At 42.6% G+C, this 22,790-nt stretch overlaps 2 protein-coding genes across 2 annotated transcripts; both read left to right on the top strand.

Moving 5' to 3' along the window:
- The first annotated feature begins 2,878 nt into the window (after positions 1-2,878).
- Positions 2,879-11,761, top strand: LOC138946808 (solute carrier family 49 member 4-like). The gene is made up of 6 exons (XM_070318210.1): positions 2,879-2,893; positions 4,882-5,013; positions 7,819-7,886; positions 8,381-8,499; positions 8,805-8,987; positions 11,018-11,761. Exons 1-6 carry the CDS (start codon positions 2,879-2,881, stop codon positions 11,200-11,202), a joined length of 702 nt encoding a protein of 233 aa, XP_070174311.1. The 3' UTR covers positions 11,203-11,761.
- Positions 11,762-13,036: 1,275 nt separating this feature from the next.
- LOC138946933 (perlucin-like) lies at positions 13,037-22,241 on the top strand. Its single transcript, XM_070318347.1, has 5 exons — positions 13,037-13,211; positions 17,540-17,646; positions 19,226-19,382; positions 20,198-20,426; positions 22,039-22,241. The coding sequence occupies exons 1-5, from the start codon at positions 13,142-13,144 to the stop codon at positions 22,070-22,072; spliced, it is 597 nt and encodes a 198-aa protein (XP_070174448.1). The 5' UTR covers positions 13,037-13,141; the 3' UTR covers positions 22,073-22,241.
- The last annotated feature ends 549 nt before the right edge of the window (positions 22,242-22,790 follow it).

Here is a 22,790-nt window from a genome sequence, read left to right on the forward strand (position 1 = left end):
CACGAGTTAACTAAGGTTGCTGCTCTTGGCCACGAGTTAACTAAGGTTGCTGCTCTTGGCCACTTTGGTGACATTTACTTTTAATATACTTATAGTTTTTATATTCTTACCAATTATTTAAACCTATAATACTCTTCTTTCCTTAGCCCGCTCCTCCTCGCCCTGATTTACCCCAACACCGATAACGTATGCGTAAGATGTGGTCCGCGAAAGCTGACTTTCCCCCCGGTATATAGAATCTACGATATCCTTCCGAAATCTACCGGTTATTTCTGCACTTAAGCGATTGGCTCTCTTAACAATGCCTGTATACATTGGGCCAAGAGGAGCTTGCAATACCCGGTGGATTATTACCTACCAGAACAATCAGTCACTGGCTGATCAAAATACTTGGTAGAAAAGTTCCCCACTGGTAGATTCTACCGGTTAACAAAGCAGCTTTTGTGTTCCACAGATAATTCTCTATTTACCTTAGCCCACACCCCCCCCCCCCCCCCCATCCCCAGTTTCCGCCCTTCGGTCTTATCCTCGTTGCACGCATTGAAGGAGAAGAAGAATTTATTCCCCCCTCTGCTTCTTTACCTCTGTAAACTTGTAGGGGTAGTTATTTTTCGATAATGACCCAGCAACCAAACAAATAACGACCCAGCAACAGCCTGAATCCTCGATAGTGCAATGGGTTGAGAGGTTGTTCTGTTTCGGTACTACTTTTTGCGACTGAAAAGTTCCGAACGCTCTAATGTACGAAGTATACATCTCTGGAGCAAACAATACAAACATACCGCATTTAAATTAACAACTACAGGCCTGAACACATGAATCTCCATATAAAATCCATGAGTTTGGTTGTTTTCTGAATCTCATCTGCCGTGCCGTCAAGCCGTTCATCACAAGCAATTTCCCAAGGCAAGTAACTCATACTTTGTCTAGCGACAAGAGTAGTTCCCCTTCTTTTCACTCAGTTCCTTCGACAACAGACTGCAATCCGACGGTCAGTTTTCAACAATATTTCATTTAATAAACAGATCACACGCAACCAAATGCACACATCTCATCAATTTAAACAACATAAAGGGGTTTCATACACTATTTTCTCCAGAAAACTGAACTTCATACAGTTTTTAACGTTGGAACACGGGTGCAAAAGTTCGTCTGCTAGTCCCATTTGACGAAAAAACATTATTCTAAGCGATACCAAAACATATACAGAACACACAATATCTGCCTTTGCCGCCACAGCAGAATAACAGCATATCTGTGTACTTGATTTTAGCCCAAAATAGGAAAACTGACAAGAAGTGTTAACAGAATGGAATGATTTGCACGGAACTATACAACCGCGCATTAATCGATCGCCTGCGCAGGTTGACTGGTTGAGAGAATAGGATTCGATCAAACTTTCGCAAAAAAACTCCTCTTTTCTTTGAATAACTGAAGAAAGGAGGAATAAAGAGGTTACACACCTCGTCTCAGTGATTATAAAAAATAATGGTCTCAATCCGCTAACTTCGACCATTATTTTTGATAATCACTGAGACTCGGCATGTAACCTCTACGTATTTCGCCATGTAGAATAACTGCCGTTAGTATTTGTCCTGGTGTCATGGGTATAACATTCGTGCACGCTTACACATTGACAGAAAATTAAAAAAACTCAATAAGATCAATAACAACAAGTCAAAATCATCATAAAAATGTATATTAATTTAAAGTCGTTTCTATCAATTAATCATTCAACCAACTGTTGTGTCTACTACCAACTGAAGTAGTGTTAAGTACTAATCTCGGCCAAAAAAATATAGCACCCATTTTCGTACCCCAACTTAAATATTCGTTCCCGTGTCATTTCATTTAAACTTTCTAAACCTTTTAAGGCACTGAATTTGGCTGTCTGGCACACTTTTCACATCAATTTTTGTTTTACTGTGGTCACGTTATCGCCTTCCAAATAAGGCTACCTCCAACTGAATCGACCGGACAAAAACGTGATTAGGTACACTAAAATCTAAGAAAATTTAGATTAGGCATAACTTCGATTCATTGGCAACTTTAGCGAACGAGAAGAATAAGACTTGGCAACTTTGCAAACAAGTAGAAAGTCCAACCAATTATCTATAGATTATATATTCATGGACGTGCAAATATCTGATTTTCTTTAAATTTATACGGTTAGTTTCGAGGGTGACCATGGTCAGCGCCATTTTGTTGTGAAATACGTCATCAGTTTGTGTACACAGGAAGTTGTGACATCCGTCACCCTTTGGGAGGGATGAAGGCAACATTGTTCATCAGTAGAAAGTTGTGAAATCCGTCACCCTATGGGAGGGGTGAAGGCAAAATTGGTCATCACTGAGTTTGTGTAACACAGGAAGTTGTGAAATACGTAACCCTATGGGATGGGTGAAGGCAAAATTGTTCAACAAAAACGAAGGTATCATCATAGTCATAGGCCTAAATGTGCAGGGTCAACCGCAACAAACTCAAACCATTCATACTACACTGCATCTGAGTGACTTATATACCAACATTTTATTTCTTATTTTCAGCGCAGGTATAGGAAAACTCATGAACCAAAATGTTATTTATTTTATAATTTAAGATTTGTTTTACAAATGTGACCATGGTCTTTTAAACATACAGTGACATTAAACATTGTTATGTTAAAAAAAAAAAAAAGCTTGTGTGCACAAATCACAAAATACATTGTACATTTTACCTACAGGCCAAACAGTGTCTCTGGCAAAGGACCCAGCAAGTTGCACTGATCTATATTTTTAGATCAGTGGCAAGTTGTCAAGAACAGGCGCTTGCATTTGGATGTCACTGTCCACTGATAGTAGGTTTGGTTGTGATCAATGAGAATAATGTGGGAATAAAAATGTATGACAGTTTGGTATGATGACATGTAATTCATATATGCTGAAATGTAATATTATACATGATATAATATTATTATGGCTGTTGCCATGACCATGAACCCCAAGAAAGGTTTAATGTTATGTAAATCAAAATACCAAAATCAAGCACCTATTAATCTGGTCTACGGCGCGGGAAGATTGAGGCCTTCGTGAACGTTCAAAGTTGGCCAATAATGATTTTAACAATGTTGTGTCGTTTTGTATTATGCGTTTTATTTTGTTGATCAATTGATAAATATGTCTTCCCAACATATCACAAATCAAACAGAAATAAAGTCTTAGAGAACTACAATAATTATTGTTGCCGTCAAAACCTTGCAAGGCCTCAACCGTTCTCACGAGATCAGTTACATTCTCTCTCTCTCTCTCTCTCTCTCTCTCTCTCTCTCTCTCTCTCTCTCTCTCTCTCTTTCTCTCTCTCTCTCTCTCTCTCTGTCTGTCTGTCTGTATGTCTTTGTCTGTGTCTCCCTCTGAGTCTCTCCGCTTCTGTCTTTCTATGTCTGTCTCTGTCTGTCTGTGTGTGTGTGTGTGTGTCTCTCTCTCTCTCTCTCGCTCTCGCTTTCTCTCTCTCTCATCTGACTCTTGCCACACAGGCCAAAGCAGAGGTTAACTTGAGTGCACGTGTACCTAGCAGGAGGGGGCCGGGGGTGATTTCTTGAATTAGCTGAGTGCGGTGAACATGTGTCTCAAAGCAGAGGTTAACTTGAGTGCACGTGTACCTAGCAGGAGGGGGGGGGGGGGGGTGATTTCTTGAATTAGCTGAGGGCGGTGAACATGTGTCGTTGTTCGCTGTTCTCATGAGAACAGTTACTTTTGTTTTGTTTCGTTTTTTCCTCAAAATTTTTGCATTTTCACAACAGGCTTTTCTGTTTTATCTCTCACACATGGTGTCAATTGGAAAAAACCTCGGAACAAAACAGAAGTAACTTATCTCGTGAGAACGGTAGTGCACTTGGTTTGTGAAAAAAACACGACAGTACCTCAACCCGTATGGGGCCCTTCAACATGTGACAGACTGACAAATGCACCGAACCCATTTGGTTCTTCGAGAGAATTTTTCCGTGAAAAGCTTTTCAGTGCCTCAGGGTCAGCTCAGGGTCATTGTCATAAGAGCCTACACGTATGGCCGGACGAAGCCATGTTAACGGAAGGGATATAAGACCGTTTTCAGCGGATTTTCACACTGCTAAAACTTGACTTTCTTGCAGTTGCTTTGTCTGCAATGCCTTAGAACTCTACAAATAGTTAAGTTTTTCGCGTTTGTGTTGTAATTTGCAAGCAAACATCGTATATAGTAAAGTTAATCGACTTTGCTACAATTTGTAAAAACTAGGGCATTACCTGATACAAAAAAAACATATATATAAATCCCATGCTGTTTTCAAATACAGCGTTTTGCTATTCACTTCAATATAATAGTAAATAACAATCAAGAAATAACGAAGTCTTTTAACCACAATTTCCCAGATATTTACACTTTTCATTTTGTTTCAATTCACACCACAAAACATACACTTCGCCTTTTGCTATTCAGTCTCAAGTCTAAATAATAATAGTATAAATCATAACTAATTTTCTTCATACCATCATAGACATAATGTTGCCTCACATGTTCTTTGTACAATCGTTGGTTTACACAATAGATATTGCATTACTGTACTTGTCTTCTTTTTCTTTACCAATGTCTTTCCAAAAACAAAACTCAAAGACCACACAAGCTATTGCAACCTACTCCTATCTCTCGTCTCTCTTCCTGGGTACAATGGTACCTAAGACTTACATTCAAATGCTTACATTTCCATGCTACCCACATTGTCAAAATACCAATAATTATTCAAAACAAATGTTAACTACTACCTAACTTCATTTCAGACCCACACCCATTATTATACACACATTTCACATTTAAACCATTAGTCGGCCCCCTGTCGATATATATCGACAAAGACCCTTGTTTGACAAGTGCGTTTATCGTTGTCCGTGCAGCCAGAAACAGTTCTGGGTGGTTGCCCTGGTCTACGGCGTGTCGTTTGGAGTGGTCAACTCGTGGGCCGGTGTGCTCAACATCAGCCTCAGTCCCCACGGCATCAGTGAGGTTCGAACACTTTACACACCAACAGTGTTGTTTGAGGTTAAAGGCACACTCCTTCTCGTGATCCCTGTCTCAGATGTACAGGCCAGGCTTTTACACGAGATCAACCATCCTTCACTTGGACAACAGGCTTTTACACGAGATCAACCATCCTTCACTTGGACAACAGGCTTTTACACGAGATCAACCATCCTTCACTTGGACAACAGGCTTTTACACGAGATCAACCATCCTTCACTTGGACAACAGGCTTTTACACGAGATCAACCATCCTTCACTTGGACAACAGGCTTTTACACGAGATCAACCATCCTTCACTTGGACAACAGGCTTTTACACGAGATCAACCATCCTTCACTTGGACAACAGGCTTTTACACGAGATCAACCATCCTTCACTTGGACAACAGGCTTTTACACGAGATCAACCATCCTTCACTTGGACAACAGGCTTTTACACGAGATCAACCATCCTTCACTTGGACAACAGGCTTTTACACGAGATCAACCATCCTTCACTTGGACAACAGGCTTTTACACGCGATCAACCATCCTTCACTTGGACAACAGGCTTTTACACGAGATAAACCATCCTTCACTTGGACAACAGGCTTTTACACGAGATCAACCATCCTTCACTTGGACAACAGGCTTTTACACGAGATCAACCATCCTTCACTTGGACAACAGGCTTTTACACGAGATCAACCATCCTTCACTTGGACAACAGGCTTTTACACGAGATCAACCATCCTTCACTTGGACAACAGGCTTTTACACGAGATCAACCATCCTTCACTTGGACAACAGGCTTTTACACGAGATCAACCATCCTTCACTTGGACAACAGGCTTTTACACGAGATCAACCATCCTTCACTTGGACAACAGGCTTTTACACGAGATCAACCATCCTTCACTTGGACAACACGAGATCAACCATCCTTCACTTGGACAACAGGCTTTTACACGAGATCAACCATCCTTCACTTGGACAACAGGCTTTTACACGAGATAAACCATCCTTCACTTGGACAACAGGCTTTTACACGAGATCAACCATCCTTCACTTGGACAACAGGCTTTTACACGAGATAAACCATCCTTCACTTGGACAACAGGCTTTTACACGAGATCAACCATCCTTCACTTGGACAACAGGCTTTTACACGAGATCAACCATCCTTCACTTGGACAACAGGCTTTTACACGAGATCAACCATCCTTCACTTGGACAACAGGCTTTTACACGAGATCAACCATCCTTCACTTGGACAACAGGCTTTTACACGAGATCAACCATCCTTCACTTGGACAACAGGCTTTTACACGAGATCAACCATCCTTCACTTGGACAACAGGCTTTTACACGAGATCAACCATCCTTCACTTGGACAACAGGCTTTTACACGAGATCAACCATCCTTCACTTGGACAACAGGCTTTTACACGAGATCAACCATCCTTCACTTGGACAACAGGCTTTTACACGAGATCAACCATCCTTCACTTGGACAACAGGCTTTTACACGAGATCAACCATCCTTCACTTGGACAACAGGCTTTTACACGAGATCAACCATCCTTCACTTGGACAACAGGCTTTTACACGAGATCAACCATCCTTCACTTGGACAACAGGCTTTTACACGAGATCAACCATCCTTCACTTGGACAACAGGCTTTTACACGAGATAACCCATCCTTCACTTGGACAACACGAGATCAACCATCCTTCATTTGGACAACACGAGATCAACCATCATTCACTTGGACAACACGAGATCAACCATCCTTCATTTGGACAACACGAGATCAACCATCCTTCACTTGGACAACACGAGATCAACCATCCTTCACTTGGACAACACGAGATCAACCATCCTTCACTTGGACAACACGAGATCAACCATCCTTCACTTGGACAACACGAGATCAACCATCATTCACTTGGACAACAGCCTAGGTGCTCTTTGTGCACACTGAAAATCGAATTTTTTTCTCGAATTTATTTTGTAAAAGCCACCGGACGCTTTTTAAGAAATTAATTAAAAAAATAAATGTCCAACTCACATCAGCAAGTAATCAGGGCAGTCAGTTTGGCATATGACCAAGTGCAAGGATGGTCTTATTCTATGTATAAGTTTGGCATATGACCAAGTGGAAGGATGGTCTTATTCTATGTATAAGTTTGGCCAGATATGAGATGGTGAGCCTAAATGTTTGAAGGAGTGTGCCTTTAAATTGACAATAAACCATAACAATAAACCATAACAATAAACCATAACAAAATGATCCTGACATCTAAACCTAATACTGATTTTGTTCAACTATTGTTATAAAAACTGGCAAGGTAAGGTGGGTAATATGAATTAGCCGATAATCTTGAACCTCCCTGTTCTGAGAAATAAATATACACGAGTGCTCAGGAACAATTTCATTCGCCAAAGTCACTGGATAACTTGCAATGAAAGCACAACCGCAAAATTACAAAACCGTTAGTCTTTTACACTTTTGGCAGCGCACACTCTAAATGTGACGAATTGAACGGGTTGATTATTTAAGTGCAAAGAAATAACTGACCACACTTAAAAACTGATAGACAGCTACGACTAAAATCGTATAAGCTTACTAATACCGAGAATACATTTTGGTCAAAGGCAAAGCTAGTATTATGTTATTGCCATTGCCATTTTACCATGGACATACATGTGATTATGTGATGTATATGATACATATCTGTGATTAACGTTCTTTAAAAGACCTATAAGTTGGATAATGTGCCTTTCTTGTTTTGGTTTGTTTTTCAGCAAGAGGCTGGTTGGATTGGGTTTTACGCCATCCTCGCTGGCTGCGTTCTATGTTTGATGATTGCCAGGTCAGTAGCAAAAACGGGATGATTGTATCGAATGACGTCACTTTTTTGCAGCTTCTGACGTTAATGTCTAAAACGTCATACTCTCGCACGAGATGAGCATCAAATAGTAATATTCAACATCATATTATTTAAGTTACTGGCTATCGAGACGAGAGTTTATATTCGTATTATTGAATGAATTTGACCAAAGCAAGACATTAGTCAGAGATATTGTAAAAGCTACAGTCATCACATTTTTGACAACGACAACAAAACAACGACAACAACAACAACAACAACATCAACAACAAATGAAAGACTTAGCAATCTTTTCTTGTTATAGTGTGGGGTCTTTGAAACACCCATACAAACGTTGTTCAACACTTAATTTATAGGCTGCCATTGCACTTGAGAAGTCGAATTTGTTTTTTTTACGAAATATACAATTACAACGGCACATTATCTACCGAATCGTATAACGAAAACATATTACTTGCATTGACTTTGCTTCACAGGTTCGCAGATACGTTCGCACGAGTGATGAAACAGTTTATCATTGGTCTTTACTTGACCTCTACCATCTTTTTCATCATCTTCGCTTTGGCCGCCATAAAAATCATTCCCTCATACACGGGTAAGTTGATAATGAGCAGAAATCGTAGATTATGTTAAAAAAATCTCACATTTCTTTAGCTTCTTTGGTTTATTTATTCTTCTTTGTTGGTACTCACCACATTAAGTCAATATTTTCCGATAGACTCGGATTGAGAGCAACCCAATAGTGTAAGTATGTCTGTCTGTGCGTATGTGTCACTTAGAGCGATTCTGGACAGATGATTATGAAACTGTGTATGTGAATTCTTCCAGATGATAACCCCAGATGTTTCGTGGTTGTTCTTTTTTCTCCAAAATTCCCTGGGTGGTTTTTTTCAATTTCAGTGATTTTCTACGTCACAATCATTGGTGGTATGACGTCACTGACCTCAGCGGTGCCGCTGATCTTCGAGCTGGCGTGTGAGCTGGCCTTCCCCACAGGGGAGGGAACTACCAACGTCGTGCTCACCACCATCTGCAACATTGGCGGGCTGCTCTTTCTTTTCGTTGAAATGATTCCAAATATAGGTACAGTAAACCCCCACCCCCCTCCCTATTTTAGAATCACTCCACACCCTATTTCTTCTTCTACTTCGGCGTTCGACGGTTGTGTCCCTCATAATACACTCCACACCCTTCAAAAACGCACTCCACCTCCTTAAGAGGAACCGACACGGTTGGCCTAGTGGTAAGGCGTCCGCCCCGTGATCGGGAGGTCGTGGGTTCGAACCCCGGCTGGGTCATACCTAAGACTTTAAAATTGGCAATCTAGTGGCTGCTCCGCCTGGCGTCTGGCATTATGGGGTTAGTGCTAGGACTGGTTGGTCCGGTGTCAGAATAATGTGACTGGGTGAGACATGAAGCCTGTGCTGCGACTTCTGTCTTGTGTGTGGCGCACGTTATATGTCAAAGCAGCACCGCCCTGATATGGCCCTTCGTGGTCGGCTGGGCGTTAAGCAAACAAACAAACAAACAAACAAACCCCCTTAAGACCCTGATTGTCTTAGTCTTGCTGTTCATATGCTCTTTTAATCCACCTCCATTGTTAAGACTCCCTGCCTTGTATGACCGGATGTTCTCTGTTTTGTGTGGTCTTACAGGAGGAGGGGGATACTGTGTGACGTATGTGTACGTCTGTAGTGCTCAAGTTTAACTTTTGATAGTCCACAGCAGCAAAATATGTTATATGAGGCCAAATAAAAATATATGTCACAGGCTTTCCTTCTTTACCACTACTAAAGCAAACGTGTGCAAGATTGTATGTTACACGCTTTGGAGCATGTGCGAGAACAGATTCAAACTCGAAATCGTCTCTCCAAAAGCCCCAAAATGCACACACGACTTTCATTTCTCCTGCTGTTATCGTTTCTTCTCTTTACAAATTCTTCAACGCTCAGAATACTGAAAACGGCATCCTAGACGACAGTACTGTTTCCATACGCGAATTTAGCTGCCATTGGAAAGTGGCTAGCTCAGGAGGCCTGTTGGTATGAATCTAGAAGGACAGAGTTATGAACAGACATGACAAAGATCCCGAAAAGAACAAACATTTCGCGCATGACCATGTAGACACAGAAAGACGTCATGAAGAATGCGAAGCTTCAAAAGATACAGACGATGACGATGACTCTGACGTCATTCACACATACGAGACGTCATTCATAGTTCGGTTACTTCCGTCAAAAAGTAGATCTCTCCACAATGGCTGCCCCTGTGTTCAGATTTGTCAAGCGTGAGTACGCAAAACGTGTTTGTTCTCTCCTCTGTTGAAGCTGTGAGACATAATTGCTATTCAGATTTGGTCGTGTGACAGAGTTTTCTTCCACACTCGATTAGCTGATGTCTAACTCAGCCTGACGGCTTCGTTAGACAATCAACGTAATCTCGTATGGAAGTAAACGTCTGTCACACGACCAAGTCTGAATAGCAGGTAATGTTGGTTTATAGGGAAACGTGACCAAAAAAGATAGGGTCGGTATGTCGGCTTTTCTTTTCTTTTCTTTTCTTCTTAAATGTAGTCGATGTTAAAGGAGGTTACTTCCCTTAGTCTCGGTATGGTTCGCAAAATGTGCCAAATGTTTTTTTGTTTTTTTGAGAAATGACAAAAACGTTTTAGGGTCGGCGGGAAAAATAGGGTTGGTCGGGTTACCCTAAACCAACATATATTTTTATTTGGCCTAACTGAACATAAGTGGAACAGACAAGCGCAACACAGATCGTCAATAGGAAACATAAATTGTTTGAAATGTAAACGCAAATAAAACATGCTTCATGCTTCCGGATCAGACATTCTTTTAAAAACAAAGTTTCCTTACATTTTCAGTTTTATTTAGGTCCCTACAGAAGACGTAAGACATAAGATAATTTATTGTCCATACAATTAAACAATGGATGGAAAAGTGCGGGTTGTCTGCTCTTAAACAACAAACATGAAAACATACGAAGAACACTGATAAAAGCAACAAACTGTCTGTACCGTGAGACATATCAGAAATTCTTAGTTCATCCAGGTGTGACTTAAAACATCGTTAACAAAACCATTGTGTTGTTGCTCCCAGGTTATCTGTGGATGAACTGGACCCTCGTGGGAGCCCTGGGTCTGTGTCTCCCCATGTGGGTCTTCCTCAAGGAGAACTACAACCGTCTGGCCGTGGATGAGATCAACCCTTCAATGGCCGCCATCAACACGGAAATTATCGTCAAACCAGACCAAGAGCTGCAGAGAGTAGATGTATACATGTAGTGCTCTGAAGACTGAATATGGCTGCCTTGGCTTTTTTTGTTATGACTGCCTTGAGATTTTCCTTGACAACATTAACACAAATTGCCATCAAACCAGACCAAGAACTGCAGAGAGTAGATGTATACATGTAGTGCTCTGAAGACTAAAAATGGCTGCCTTGGCTTTTTCCTCATGACTGCCTTGAGATTTTCCTTGGCAACATTAACACAAATTGCCATCAAACCAGACCAACAACTGCAGTGAGTAGACGTAGACATGCAGACCTCTGAAGACTGAATATGGCTGCCTTGGTTTATTTCCTTATGACTGCCTTGGGGTTTTTCTTGACACCATTAACACAAATTGCCATCAAGCACACACACACACAAACACACACACACACACACACAGACACAGACACACACACACACACACACACGCGCACACACACACACACACACACGCGCACACACACACACACACACACACACACAAACACACACACACACACACACGCACACACACACACACACACACACACACACACACACACACACACACACACACACACACACACACACACACACACACACAGTGTAAATCATACAGGTATTTGATATTAAGGCGTACACACAGTGTTCATTTTAGGCCCGAGAGAAGAATGCTTAATTTCTCATGCAGGCGGAATCGATTGAAAGTCAGAGCAACAGTGGATACAGAATCAGAAGTGTAACTTTGCGTAAGGTTGAAGGCCTTGGACAACGAGGAATAAATGAGCTTCGCGATGATCATCCTTTTTTGATGATAAAAGTCGCTTGACGCCTGTTCATTTCAATGCTTGTTATTCTCTCAGGTGTATACTCCAGCCTTAATGCTTGTTATTCTCTCAGGTGTATACTCCAGCCTTAATGCTTGTTATTCTCTCAGGTGCCAGGAGATTGTCACTTACTGTTTGTGTTTACATAAAGAGAGATTACTTCTCTTTGTCTCTAGCAGCCTGATAAGCAGAACATTTTATTAAAAGCATTTACATAGAAGCAGGTCTATGAGACTTCGTGTGCTATCGTACGAATGAAGCTTGGTACACGTCTTTGTCTTGTGTTGTCCGTCGCTGAAAAATTATTCAGTTTTTACGCGTGTCACCGAAAACGAACACGCACGCTCGCACGGACACACAAGCACATACTCACAAACGTACTCACACATCACACCCCCCCCCACACACACACACACACACACATACACACACACACACACAAACACACACACTGGCATACACATACACTTGGATACACATACACGCACACGGACGGATACACATACACACACACGCACGCACACACACACACTTGGCAGATAACCTGACTCATCATCATTTTCCAGTTTTAGAGCTTCGCGGAGATTTCTTAGGTATAAAGTTTACACTGTTAAAACGACATTACCCACCGGGAGACGTGCTTGTTTCGACAAAAAAAAAACTGCAAGGATATTGCGGAGCAACTGATTATACTTTGGTATTGGAAGTCTCTCAGTTTTTTTGCGATATTGAATCGAATGCGTTTTCTTACGAAAATACGAGATTTCGGAGAGATCTGAACCTGACAAGTTTTTATTTGCTTTTAATCTGTTATTTCTTCTGGCTCTATTTCAAAGCTCATTCCCCGCCGCGGTCTTGTCAAACGACTTCAAATATAAGTGTCTGACAATGTGAGCGATAGTTCAGTCCAGCTCGCCGTTTCTATCAACCTTTAGCACTTCGCAAACAATATCGCTTTATGCTTTCTGCGACCAGTGTACTTTAACTCTGTTTTAGATAACGGACACTATTGTAACCTACGTTAATGGTATAAGTAGGTCAACATAGAGAATTCTTATTTTGATGTTTTTCGTCTAAGAATCCACTACAGGACATGGTGTAATCAATCTTTTTCTGGAGTCTACGACGCTGGTATTCTTCAACATGCAGCTAAACAGGTTCGATGCTCACGTGCACTGGCTACTGATGTTAACTGTGACACACCGTGTGTTTGGTAAGTGCTGCTCGGCGTGTTTATGTCTGTATTTTTTTGATGTAATCCACCGAGCGAAGCAAGTAGCCAGAATGTTAATGTTTGATGTAATCCACCGAGCGAAGCAAGTAGTCAGAATGTTAATGTTGGATGTAATCCACCGAGCGAAGCAAGTAGCCAGAATGTTAATGTTTGATGTAATCCACCGAGCGAAGCAAGTAGCCAGAATGTTAATGTTGGATGTAATCCACCGAGCGAAGCAAGTAGCCAGAATGTTAATGTTGGATGTAATCCACCGAGCGAAGCAAGTAGCCAGAATGTTAATGTTTGGTGTAATCCACCGAGCGAAGCAAGTAGCCAGAATGTTAATGTTTGATGTAATCCACCGAGCGAAGCAAGTAGCCAGAATGTTAATGTTGGATGTAATCCACCGAGCGAAGCAAGTAGCCAGAATGTTAATGTTGGATGTAATCCACCGAGCGAAGCAAGTAGCCAGAATGTTAATGTTTGATGTAATCCACCGAGCGAAGCAAGCAGCCAGAATGTTAATGTTGGGTGTAATCCACCGAGCGAAGCAAGTAGCCAGAATGTTAATGTTGGATGTAATCCACCGAGCGAAGCAAGTAGCCAGAATGTTAATGTTTGATGTAATCCACCGAGCGAAGCAAGTAGCCAGAATGTTAATGTTGGATGTAATCCACCGAGCGAAGCAAGCAGCCAGAATGTTAATGTTGGATGTAATCCACCGAGCGAAGCAAGTAGTCAGAATGTTAATGTTGGATGTAATCCACCGAGCGAAGCAAGTAGCCAGAATGTTAATGTTGGTGTAATCCACCGAGCGAAGCAAGTAGCCAGAATGTTAATGTTGGATGTAATCCACCGAGCGAAGCAAGTAGCCAGAATGTTAATGTTTGGTGTAATCCACCGAGCGAAGCAAGTAGCCAGAATGTTAATGTTGGATGTAATCCACCGAGCGAAGCAAGTAGTCAGAATGTTAATGTTGGATGTAATCCACCGAGCGAAGCAAGTAGTCAGAATGTTAATGTTGGATGTAATCCACCGAGCGAAGCAAGTAGCCAGAATGTTAATGTTTGATGTAATCCACCGAGCGAAGCAAGTAGTCAGAATGTTAATGTTTGATGTAATCCACCGAGCGAAGCAAGTAGCCAGAATGTTAATGTTTGATGTAATCCACCGAGCGAAGCAAGCAGCAAGAATGTTAATGTTGGATGTAATCCACCGAGCGAAGCAAGTAGCCAGAATGTTAATGTTGGATGTAATCCACCGAGCGAAGCAAGTAGCCAGAATGTTAATGTTGGATGTAATCCACCGAGCGAAGCAAGTAGCCAGAATGTTAATGTTGGATGTAATCCACCGAGCGAAGCAAGTAGCCAGAATGTTAATGTTTGGTGTAATCCACCGAGCGAAGCAAGTAGCCAGAATGTTAATGTTGGATGTAATCCACCGAGCGAAGCAAGTAGTCAGAATGTTAATGTTTGATGTAATCCACCGAGCGAAGCAAGTAGTCAGAATGTTAATGTTGGATGTAATCCACCGAGCGAAGCAAGTAGCCAGAATGTTAATGTTTGATGTAATCCACCGAGCGAAGCAAGTAGCCAGAATGTTAATGTTTGATGTAATCCACCGAGCGAAGCAAGTAGCCAGAATGTTAATGTTTGGTGTAATCCACCGAGCGAAGCAAGTAGCCAGAATGTTAATGTTTGATGTAATCCACCGAGCGAAGCAAGTAGTCAGAATGTTAATGTTTGGTGTAATCCACCGAGCGAAGCAAGTAGCCAGAATGTTAATGTTGGATGTAATCCACCGAGCGAAGCAAGTAGCCAGAATGTTAATGTTGGATGTAATCCACCGAGCGAAGCAAGTAGCCAGAATGTTAATGTTGGGTGTAATCCACCGAGCGAAGCAAGTAGCCAGAATGTTAATGTTGGGTGTAATCCACCGAGCGAAGCAAGTAGCCAGAATGTTAATGTTGGGTGTAATCCACCGAGCGAAGCAAGTAGCCAGAATGTTAATGTTGGATGTAATCCACCGAGCGAAGCAAGTAGCCAGAATGTTAATGTTGGATGTAATCCACCGAGCGAAGCAAGCACCCAGAATGTTAATGTTGGTGTAATCCACCGAGCGAAGCAAGTAGCCAGAATGTTAATGTTGGATGTAATCCACCGAGCGAAGCAAGTAGCCAGAATGTTAATGTTGGATGTAATCCACCGAGCGAAGCAAGTAGCCAGAATGTTAATGTTGGATGTAATCCACCGAGCGAAGCAAGCACCCAGAATGTTAATGTTGGATGTAATCCACCGAGCGAAGCAAGTAGTCAGAATGTTAATGTTGGATGTAATCCACCGAGCGAAGCAAGTAGCCAGAATGTTAATGTTGGGTGTAATCCACCGAGCGAAGCAAGTAGCCAGAATGTTACTGTTGGATGTAATCCACCGAGCGAAGCAAGTAGCCAGAATGTTAATGTTTGATGTAATCCACCGAGCGAAGCAAGTAGCCAGAATGTTAATGTTTGATGTAATCCACCGAGCGAAGCAAGTAGTCAGAATGTTAATGTTTGATGTAATCCACCGAGCGAAGCAAGTAGTCAGAATGTTAATGTTGGATGTAATCCACCGAGCGAAGCAAGTAGCCAGAATGTTAATGTTTGATGTAATCCACCGAGCGAAGCAAGTAGCCAGAATGTTAATGTTTGATGTAATCCACCGAGCGAAGCAAGTAGCCAGAATGTTAATGTTTGATGTAATCCACCGAGCGAAGCAAGCAGCCAGAATGTTAATGTTGGATGTAATCCACCGAGCGAAGCAAGTAGCCAGAATGTTAATGTTGGATGTAATCCACCGAGCGAAGCAAGTAGCCAGAATGTTAATGTTGGGTGTAATCCACCGAGCGAAGCAAGTAGCCAGAATGTTAATGTTGGATGTAATCCACCGAGCGAAGCAAGTAGCCAGAATGTTAATGTTGGGTGTAATCCACCGAGCGAAGCAAGTAGCCAGAATGTTAATGTTGGATGTAATCCACCGAGCGAAGCAAGTAGTCAGAATGTTAATGTTTGATGTAATCCACCGAGCGAAGCAAGTAGCCAGAATGTTACTGTTGGATGTAATCCACCGAGCGAAGCAAGTAGCCAGAATGTTAATGTTTGATGTAATCCACCGAGCGAAGCAAGTAGCCAGAATGTTAATGTTTGATGTAATCCACCGAGCGAAGCAAGTAGCCAGAATGTTAATGTTTGGTGTAATCCACCGAGCGAAGCAAGTAGCCAGAATGTTAATGTTGGATGTAATCCACCGAGCGAAGCAAGTAGTCAGAATGTTAATGTTTGATGTAATCCACCGAGCGAAGCAAGCAGCCAGAATGTTAATGTTGGATGTAATCCACCGAGCGAAGCAAGTAGCCAGAATGTTAATGTTGGATGTAATCCACCGAGCGAAGCAAGTAGCCAGAATGTTAATGTTGGATGTAATCCACCGAGCGAAGCAAGTAGCCAGAATGTTAATGTTTGGTGTAATCCACCGAGCGAAGCAAGTAGCCAGAATGTTAATGTTGGATGTAATCCACCGAGCGAAGCAAGTAGCCAGAATGTTAATGTTGGATGTAATCCACCGAGCGAAGCAAGTAGCCAGAATGTTAATGTTGGATGTAATCCACCGAGCGAAGCAAGTAGCCAGAATGTTAATGTTGGATGTAATCCACCGAGCGAAGCAAGTAGCCAGAATGTTAATGTTTGGTGTAATCCACCGAGCGAAGCAAGTAGCCAGAATGTTAATGTTTGATGTAATCCACCGAGCGAAGCAAGTAGCCAGAATGTTAATGTTTGATGTAATCCACCGAGCGAAGCAAGTAGCCAGAATGTTAATGTTGGATGTAATCCACCGAGCGAAGCAAGTAGTCAGAATGTTAATGTTTGATGTGTGTGTAAATAGGAGACAGCTTTTCTTCGCTGTAAAAGCCCGGATGGACCTGTGGAAGTTTACACGAGAAGAAAGATGTACAAACATCGACAAAGCGCGGTCTTCGTTGAAAAAAACATGACTTTTTAAGCCTCGTCGATCTTTATTCTCCGCCCTTCCTGCCTCCCCCCCCCCCCCCCCCCCCGTCCCCCCTTACCGCCCGTATGTGTGTGCGTGCGAGCGTCTATGTCTGTATGCGCACGTGCATGTGTGTGTGTGTGTACGTGCGTGCCTGCGTGTCTGTCTGTCAGTGTCTGTCGGTCTGTCTGTGTCTGTCTGCGTTCGTGTGTGAGTGGATGCATACGCGCGTGATCATGCAGTCACGGTGTTCAAAACCTCCGTTTCATCATGGTATGTTGTATTTAATCATACTTTCAGTGAGCGAGGCGGCCCAGTCCACAGCGCGATGTCCACGTGGTTTCACCAGGGTTGACCAGTCGTGCTACCGACACCTCGCACAGGGCGCAACATGGCTGGAAGCAAGGGTAGCTGGACAAATTTCACTCCTTCTGTGTTGTGGCTAGGCTTTAGTCGGGGGGGGGGGGGGGGGGGGGGTTCGTCTTAATAACTTTTGAAGTTAGAAACATTTGAACTCGGATGTCAACCCAAGCCACGCTTGTCAACGGAAAGCTTTTTTGTTCAAATCGCCAAGTATGGTTTCAATGATATTGCAAATGTGCCATACAACCGAGAACACACCTTGTATGCTGCGCTGAGTAACATCATTCGGTGTCGTAAAAGACTGTCATTAGGGAGATTCAAGAGACAGCACGTTTCGTTTTGCAGCTCGTTTCGTTTGGTGAATGAGTCACCCCGCGAAACGGAACGTGAAACGAGACGGCATAGGCCACAGACAAGATTTAGATGTATTCACGTTTCGTTTCGGAATGAAGGAAGGGCGATAAATCTTCAAGTGAAATTATCACGTCTGTCCTCGATCAGAATGGGGAAAAAAAACCCTAGGAGGTGGTCCAGAATCGGGCATACTTTGATTATTTTCAGTCCAAATAAATCACACAGACTTTGTTTATACAAAATCACATACGAAGCCAGAATAAAAATTCGATGCGATGACCTACTTCTGCTTCGCCATTTGCTTTCTTCACCATGAAGTTGGATAAATGTACCAGGATCAGCACCCTTCAAAATATTTCAGTTCACAACAGTTGTCTACCTCCAATGAACACATTCTCAGCGCTGAAAGACTGTGAAAGGGTTGATGAATCTAGCAATGCATAAAATGGCCAACAAATAAAACTGTTAGTGTGCAAAAATACTCACAAAAGTTGACGAAATATTGTTCGTTTTTTGGGGGTGGAAAACGTGACTGCGTTTTGACGTTCCACGTTCCGTTTCAGTTGACCTTCACCTTTCCAGCGAGAGACTCCCGAAATGATGACGTTTACCACGACTTCAAAACGAAACGTCCCGACGTTTCGTTTATTAAATCTCCGTAATGTCCGCTGCCTGCCTTCCACACATCACTTAGAATAAATACATTAACTGTGTAAAGTGGCCGTGCTGTAGCATTGTAAGTATTCCGGGTTTGATGCTTATTCCATAGCTCAGTTGGTAGAGCACTGGACTTGTGATCGGAAGGTCGCAGGTTCGAATTCGGGCCGGGACGGACACGGGTCAACTTTATGTGCAGACCCAGAGACGGAAGCCATGTCCCACCCCCGTGTCATCACAATGGCACGTGAAAGACCTTGGTCATTCTGCCATAAGTGCAGGTGGCTGAATACACCTAAACACGCAGACACCTGGGTAGCGCGACTCCGTTGCTGCTAGCTTTCCACCGGGAGGAAGCGACCCGAATTTCCCAGCGATGGGACAATAAAGTAATGAAAATGAAATGAAATGAAATGAAATGAAAATGTAATTATCTTATCCTTGTCAATCGGATTCGTGTAGATTCAAGTTGTGACGCATTTAACTTTTTTCCCCCAAAGGTATTATGTTCTTGTTTTAATGTTTCAAGTGTTCCCGTTTGGAGGCTTATCCAATATCCTTTCTAATGAGTGAATACAGATGTAGGTTTTGACGTAAGGATACGTTTCCAAGGGTTACTGTGACGCCATGGGCACTGAGCTGGTCTCTGTGGTGACGTCAGAAGACGCACGCCGTCTGCAGGGATATCTGAGAAGCTTCTTTTCAGCCAACGTCGTGACTGGGACGACAAGCACTCTGCCTCCCGACGTCCCGATTCAACCTACACGCAGTACAGTTTATTGATTTTAGTGTGTGTGTGTGTGTGTGTGTGTGTGTGTGTGTGTGTGTGTGTGTGTGTGTGTGTGTGTGTGAGTGATTGCCTGCCAGTCTGTCTGTCTGACCCCCCCCCCCCCCCAGGGCCGAATCCAGGGGGGGGGGTCCTGTTGCCCGGACCCCCCGCGCCCCCCCCCCCCCCCCCTGGCCTGACCATGTACCTCCTTCATTTTGTTTTGCCTTTAAAACTCATGACAAATACTCCCAGAATGCGCCAGATTGCACATATTTTAATCTGGATTTCAAAAATTGTCTCTCAACTCCCACCCCCCGCCCCCTCTTTGGAGGTTCGGAGGTTCACACCCTCAACTACTAATGTACCCCATCCACAATTGCAAAACCCCCCTCACCCTGCTAAGATCCGGCCCTGCCCCCCCCCCCCCCTTCTCTCTCTCTCTCCCTCCACCCTTTTAATATCCTCCTTCTCCTCAAACTGTGTCGGTCTCTTCTTTCTGAATTAGCTTAGCTTAGGATGACTTAATCATAGAACAACAAACGAACAAGCATACGAAGAAACAACTTGAACAAGATATCTTTTACGTTTCTTAAAATGTTAAATCATGTGCTGTTTGATTAGGTACTCATAAAACGATCGAGCCAAACATTTTATTTATTTTTTATTTATTTAATGTGGATAGTTTCTGTTGTGTTTTTAAACTCGCAGCTTTTTGTTTGTTTGTTTGTGTTTGTGTTTGTGTTTGTTTGTTTGTTCCTTTTTTTCTTTCTTTGTTCCATTCTTTCTCTTTCCAACTTTCTTTCCTTTGTCACCAGGTCCATTTTCTCGCCACATTTGGATGCTGGGGTCGGACCACTTCGAACAAGGGTTTTTTGTGTGGATGAATAAACATCATGATGACGTCACGTATGCAAATTGGGCGCCAGGTCAGCCAATGAAGAGCCGTGTAGGTCAGGTCACGTGCATGGCACTCGACAGGGAACAGGATTTAAAATGGACTACAATGCCTTGCATGCAGCACATGGATTACGTTTGTATCGCCAGGTATTTGAGCTTGGACTTATTTCCTGGAGAACATTTACAGAAATGGCCATACAAGTTTCGCTAAGTTTAAAAGAAAAATGTAGGCAGTCTTTGGTGTCACCATAGCCTGAGTGTGGAGTATTAAGACCCCCCTAATAAGACCCCCCTAATAAGACCCCCGCCCCGAAATGAAGACTCCTTCCCTTTTTGGACCTTCAGGGCTCCCCACGGACGCCCCTCTAGTGCGTCCCGGGACCCCCACTTTCAATTTTTAGAGGGTCCATGGACCCCCACAGCAGAATGTTAGAGGGTCCTAAGGGTCCAAAAGCCGAAAAGTCCCAGTGTACTTATAAAACATTGTGGTCACGTATTGTGTACTGTGAAGTGTATTCTTCCTTGGAATATTTTAGGTGGACATGACAATCCAGGACCCGCTCTTTTAAAGTCTAGTGCGTCCCGGGACCCGCAATTTTAAAGTCTAGTGCGTCCCGGGACCCGCTCTTTTAAAGTCTAGTACGTCCCGGGACCCGCTCTTTTAAAGTATAGTGCGTCCCGGGACCCGCTCTTTTAAAGTATAGTGCGTCCCGGGACCCCCTCTTTTAAAATCTAGTGCGTCCAGGGACCCCCTCTTTTAAAATCTAGTGCGTCCTGCAGGGACCCCTTCCATACATTTCTAGTACGTGTTTCCGGCTTCTAGTGCGTACAGGACACAGGGACGCGCTCTATGACATCCCTGTCTCTTTTCTCCTTCTTTCTGCTCAAAGTCTTTGTCAATTCATCCTTATTCTAAGACTCCCTCCTCTTTAAGACTTCCTCCTGTTTAAGACCCAATTTTCTCAGATGTGTAGAGGTCTTAAAGGGAGTTCTACTGTACACAGACCATGTTATTGTAACAGCTGCATGTGATGATGAAGTAAACATGTATTGTGCAATATTCTTAATACAATAATTATATGTGTTTTATGTGACTCTTTTGAATGTTCTTGTTCTTGTACAGTAATTCAATTCAGGTGTGTATTTTATAATCGTTGACAGGCAGGTTAATAATTATAATAAATAAATAATAATAAAGTGTATTTATATTGCGCCTATCCCTTACAAAAAAACCAAAAATATTTGGCTCTAAGCGCATTACAACATGTGTAGGGACTTGGTACAATCAAGTCTGACAAATACAATAACACAATATACAGTCGGTCTCTTAGGTTAGACGTGTCGATGGCAATTTTCCGTTTTAATTTATTCCTTTTCATGGACAATAAAGTGTTTTTAATGTTATTGTGAGGACACCGTGTGCAGTCCGCCGTGCTTCTCTCACAATGTCAACAGTTCTCGGCGATTTGAAATCAGTGTCCGGCCCCGCGTTCTGCTGACCATCGACGTTAACTTCAAAAACAACCCTGCGTTGTATTGTGTTTTGTGGTATGGGTGGTGGTGGTGCTGGTGGTGTTCGTTTATCTGTGTGCATGCGTGCGTGCCACGTGTATGTTCGTTCGTTCGTGCGAGCGTCCATGTACGTTTGTGTTTTTGTGTGAGTTAGAGAAGTTCTTTAATGCCGTATTCAGAATTAATTACAATTTAACTATGTAAAAATCACGACTACAAATAACAATCAAAACACGTTATGTTTCAGTCTGCAAGACACAAATGGCCCCATTGTTGGATGAGCTACCATCACAAGTGACATTTTCAAACTATTGTATAATTGTAACTGAATGGAAACTTCAAATTATTGTATCATTGGAAGCCGGTGCAGGCGATATGGGGGCTTATGCAAACCATCAATATCATCAGTGATTGCCTCAGTGTGTGAGAATTAATGATGATTCAAATAAATATAGCTTTCCATATATTTGTGTTTTGACTCGGTCTGTGTTTTTGTGTGCTATCGGGTTAGTTAATGACTGTGTCTACTCTGTGTTTGTCTGTGTTGTGTCTCAGTTTGTCTGTCCATCACTGAGTTCAGTCAGCGTGTCTGTCTTTTCAAGTCAGTTTTCCTTTTCTCTGTCTCTGCATCTCAGTCTGACTCTCTGTCTCTGTCTCTCGCTCTGTCTCTCTCTCTGTCTCAGTCTCAGTCTCTGTCAGTCTCTCTCTCTCTCGCTCCCTCCCATGGGCGAGGGCTGGATGTAAAAAAGCACCTGTTTGCTTATGCCACTACCCTCGTAAATAAAGAATTTGTCATTGTCATTGTCAGTCATTCTCTCTCTCTCTCTCTCTCTCTCTCTCTCTCTCTCTCTCTCTCTCTCTCTCTCTCTCTCTCTCTCTCTCTCTCTCTCTCTCGTTTACTTGCAGGCAACCTTCATAATTATGTGTGACTGACGACCCACCAAGTCAACACTGAAAATAGAGAAACAGAGACTTTAGTGAGAGTAAAACGAGGGCTGA

This window comes from Littorina saxatilis, linkage group LG14 (assembly GCF_037325665.1).
Source record: "Littorina saxatilis isolate snail1 linkage group LG14, US_GU_Lsax_2.0, whole genome shotgun sequence".
Taxonomy (NCBI): Eukaryota; Metazoa; Mollusca; class Gastropoda; order Littorinimorpha; family Littorinidae; genus Littorina; species Littorina saxatilis.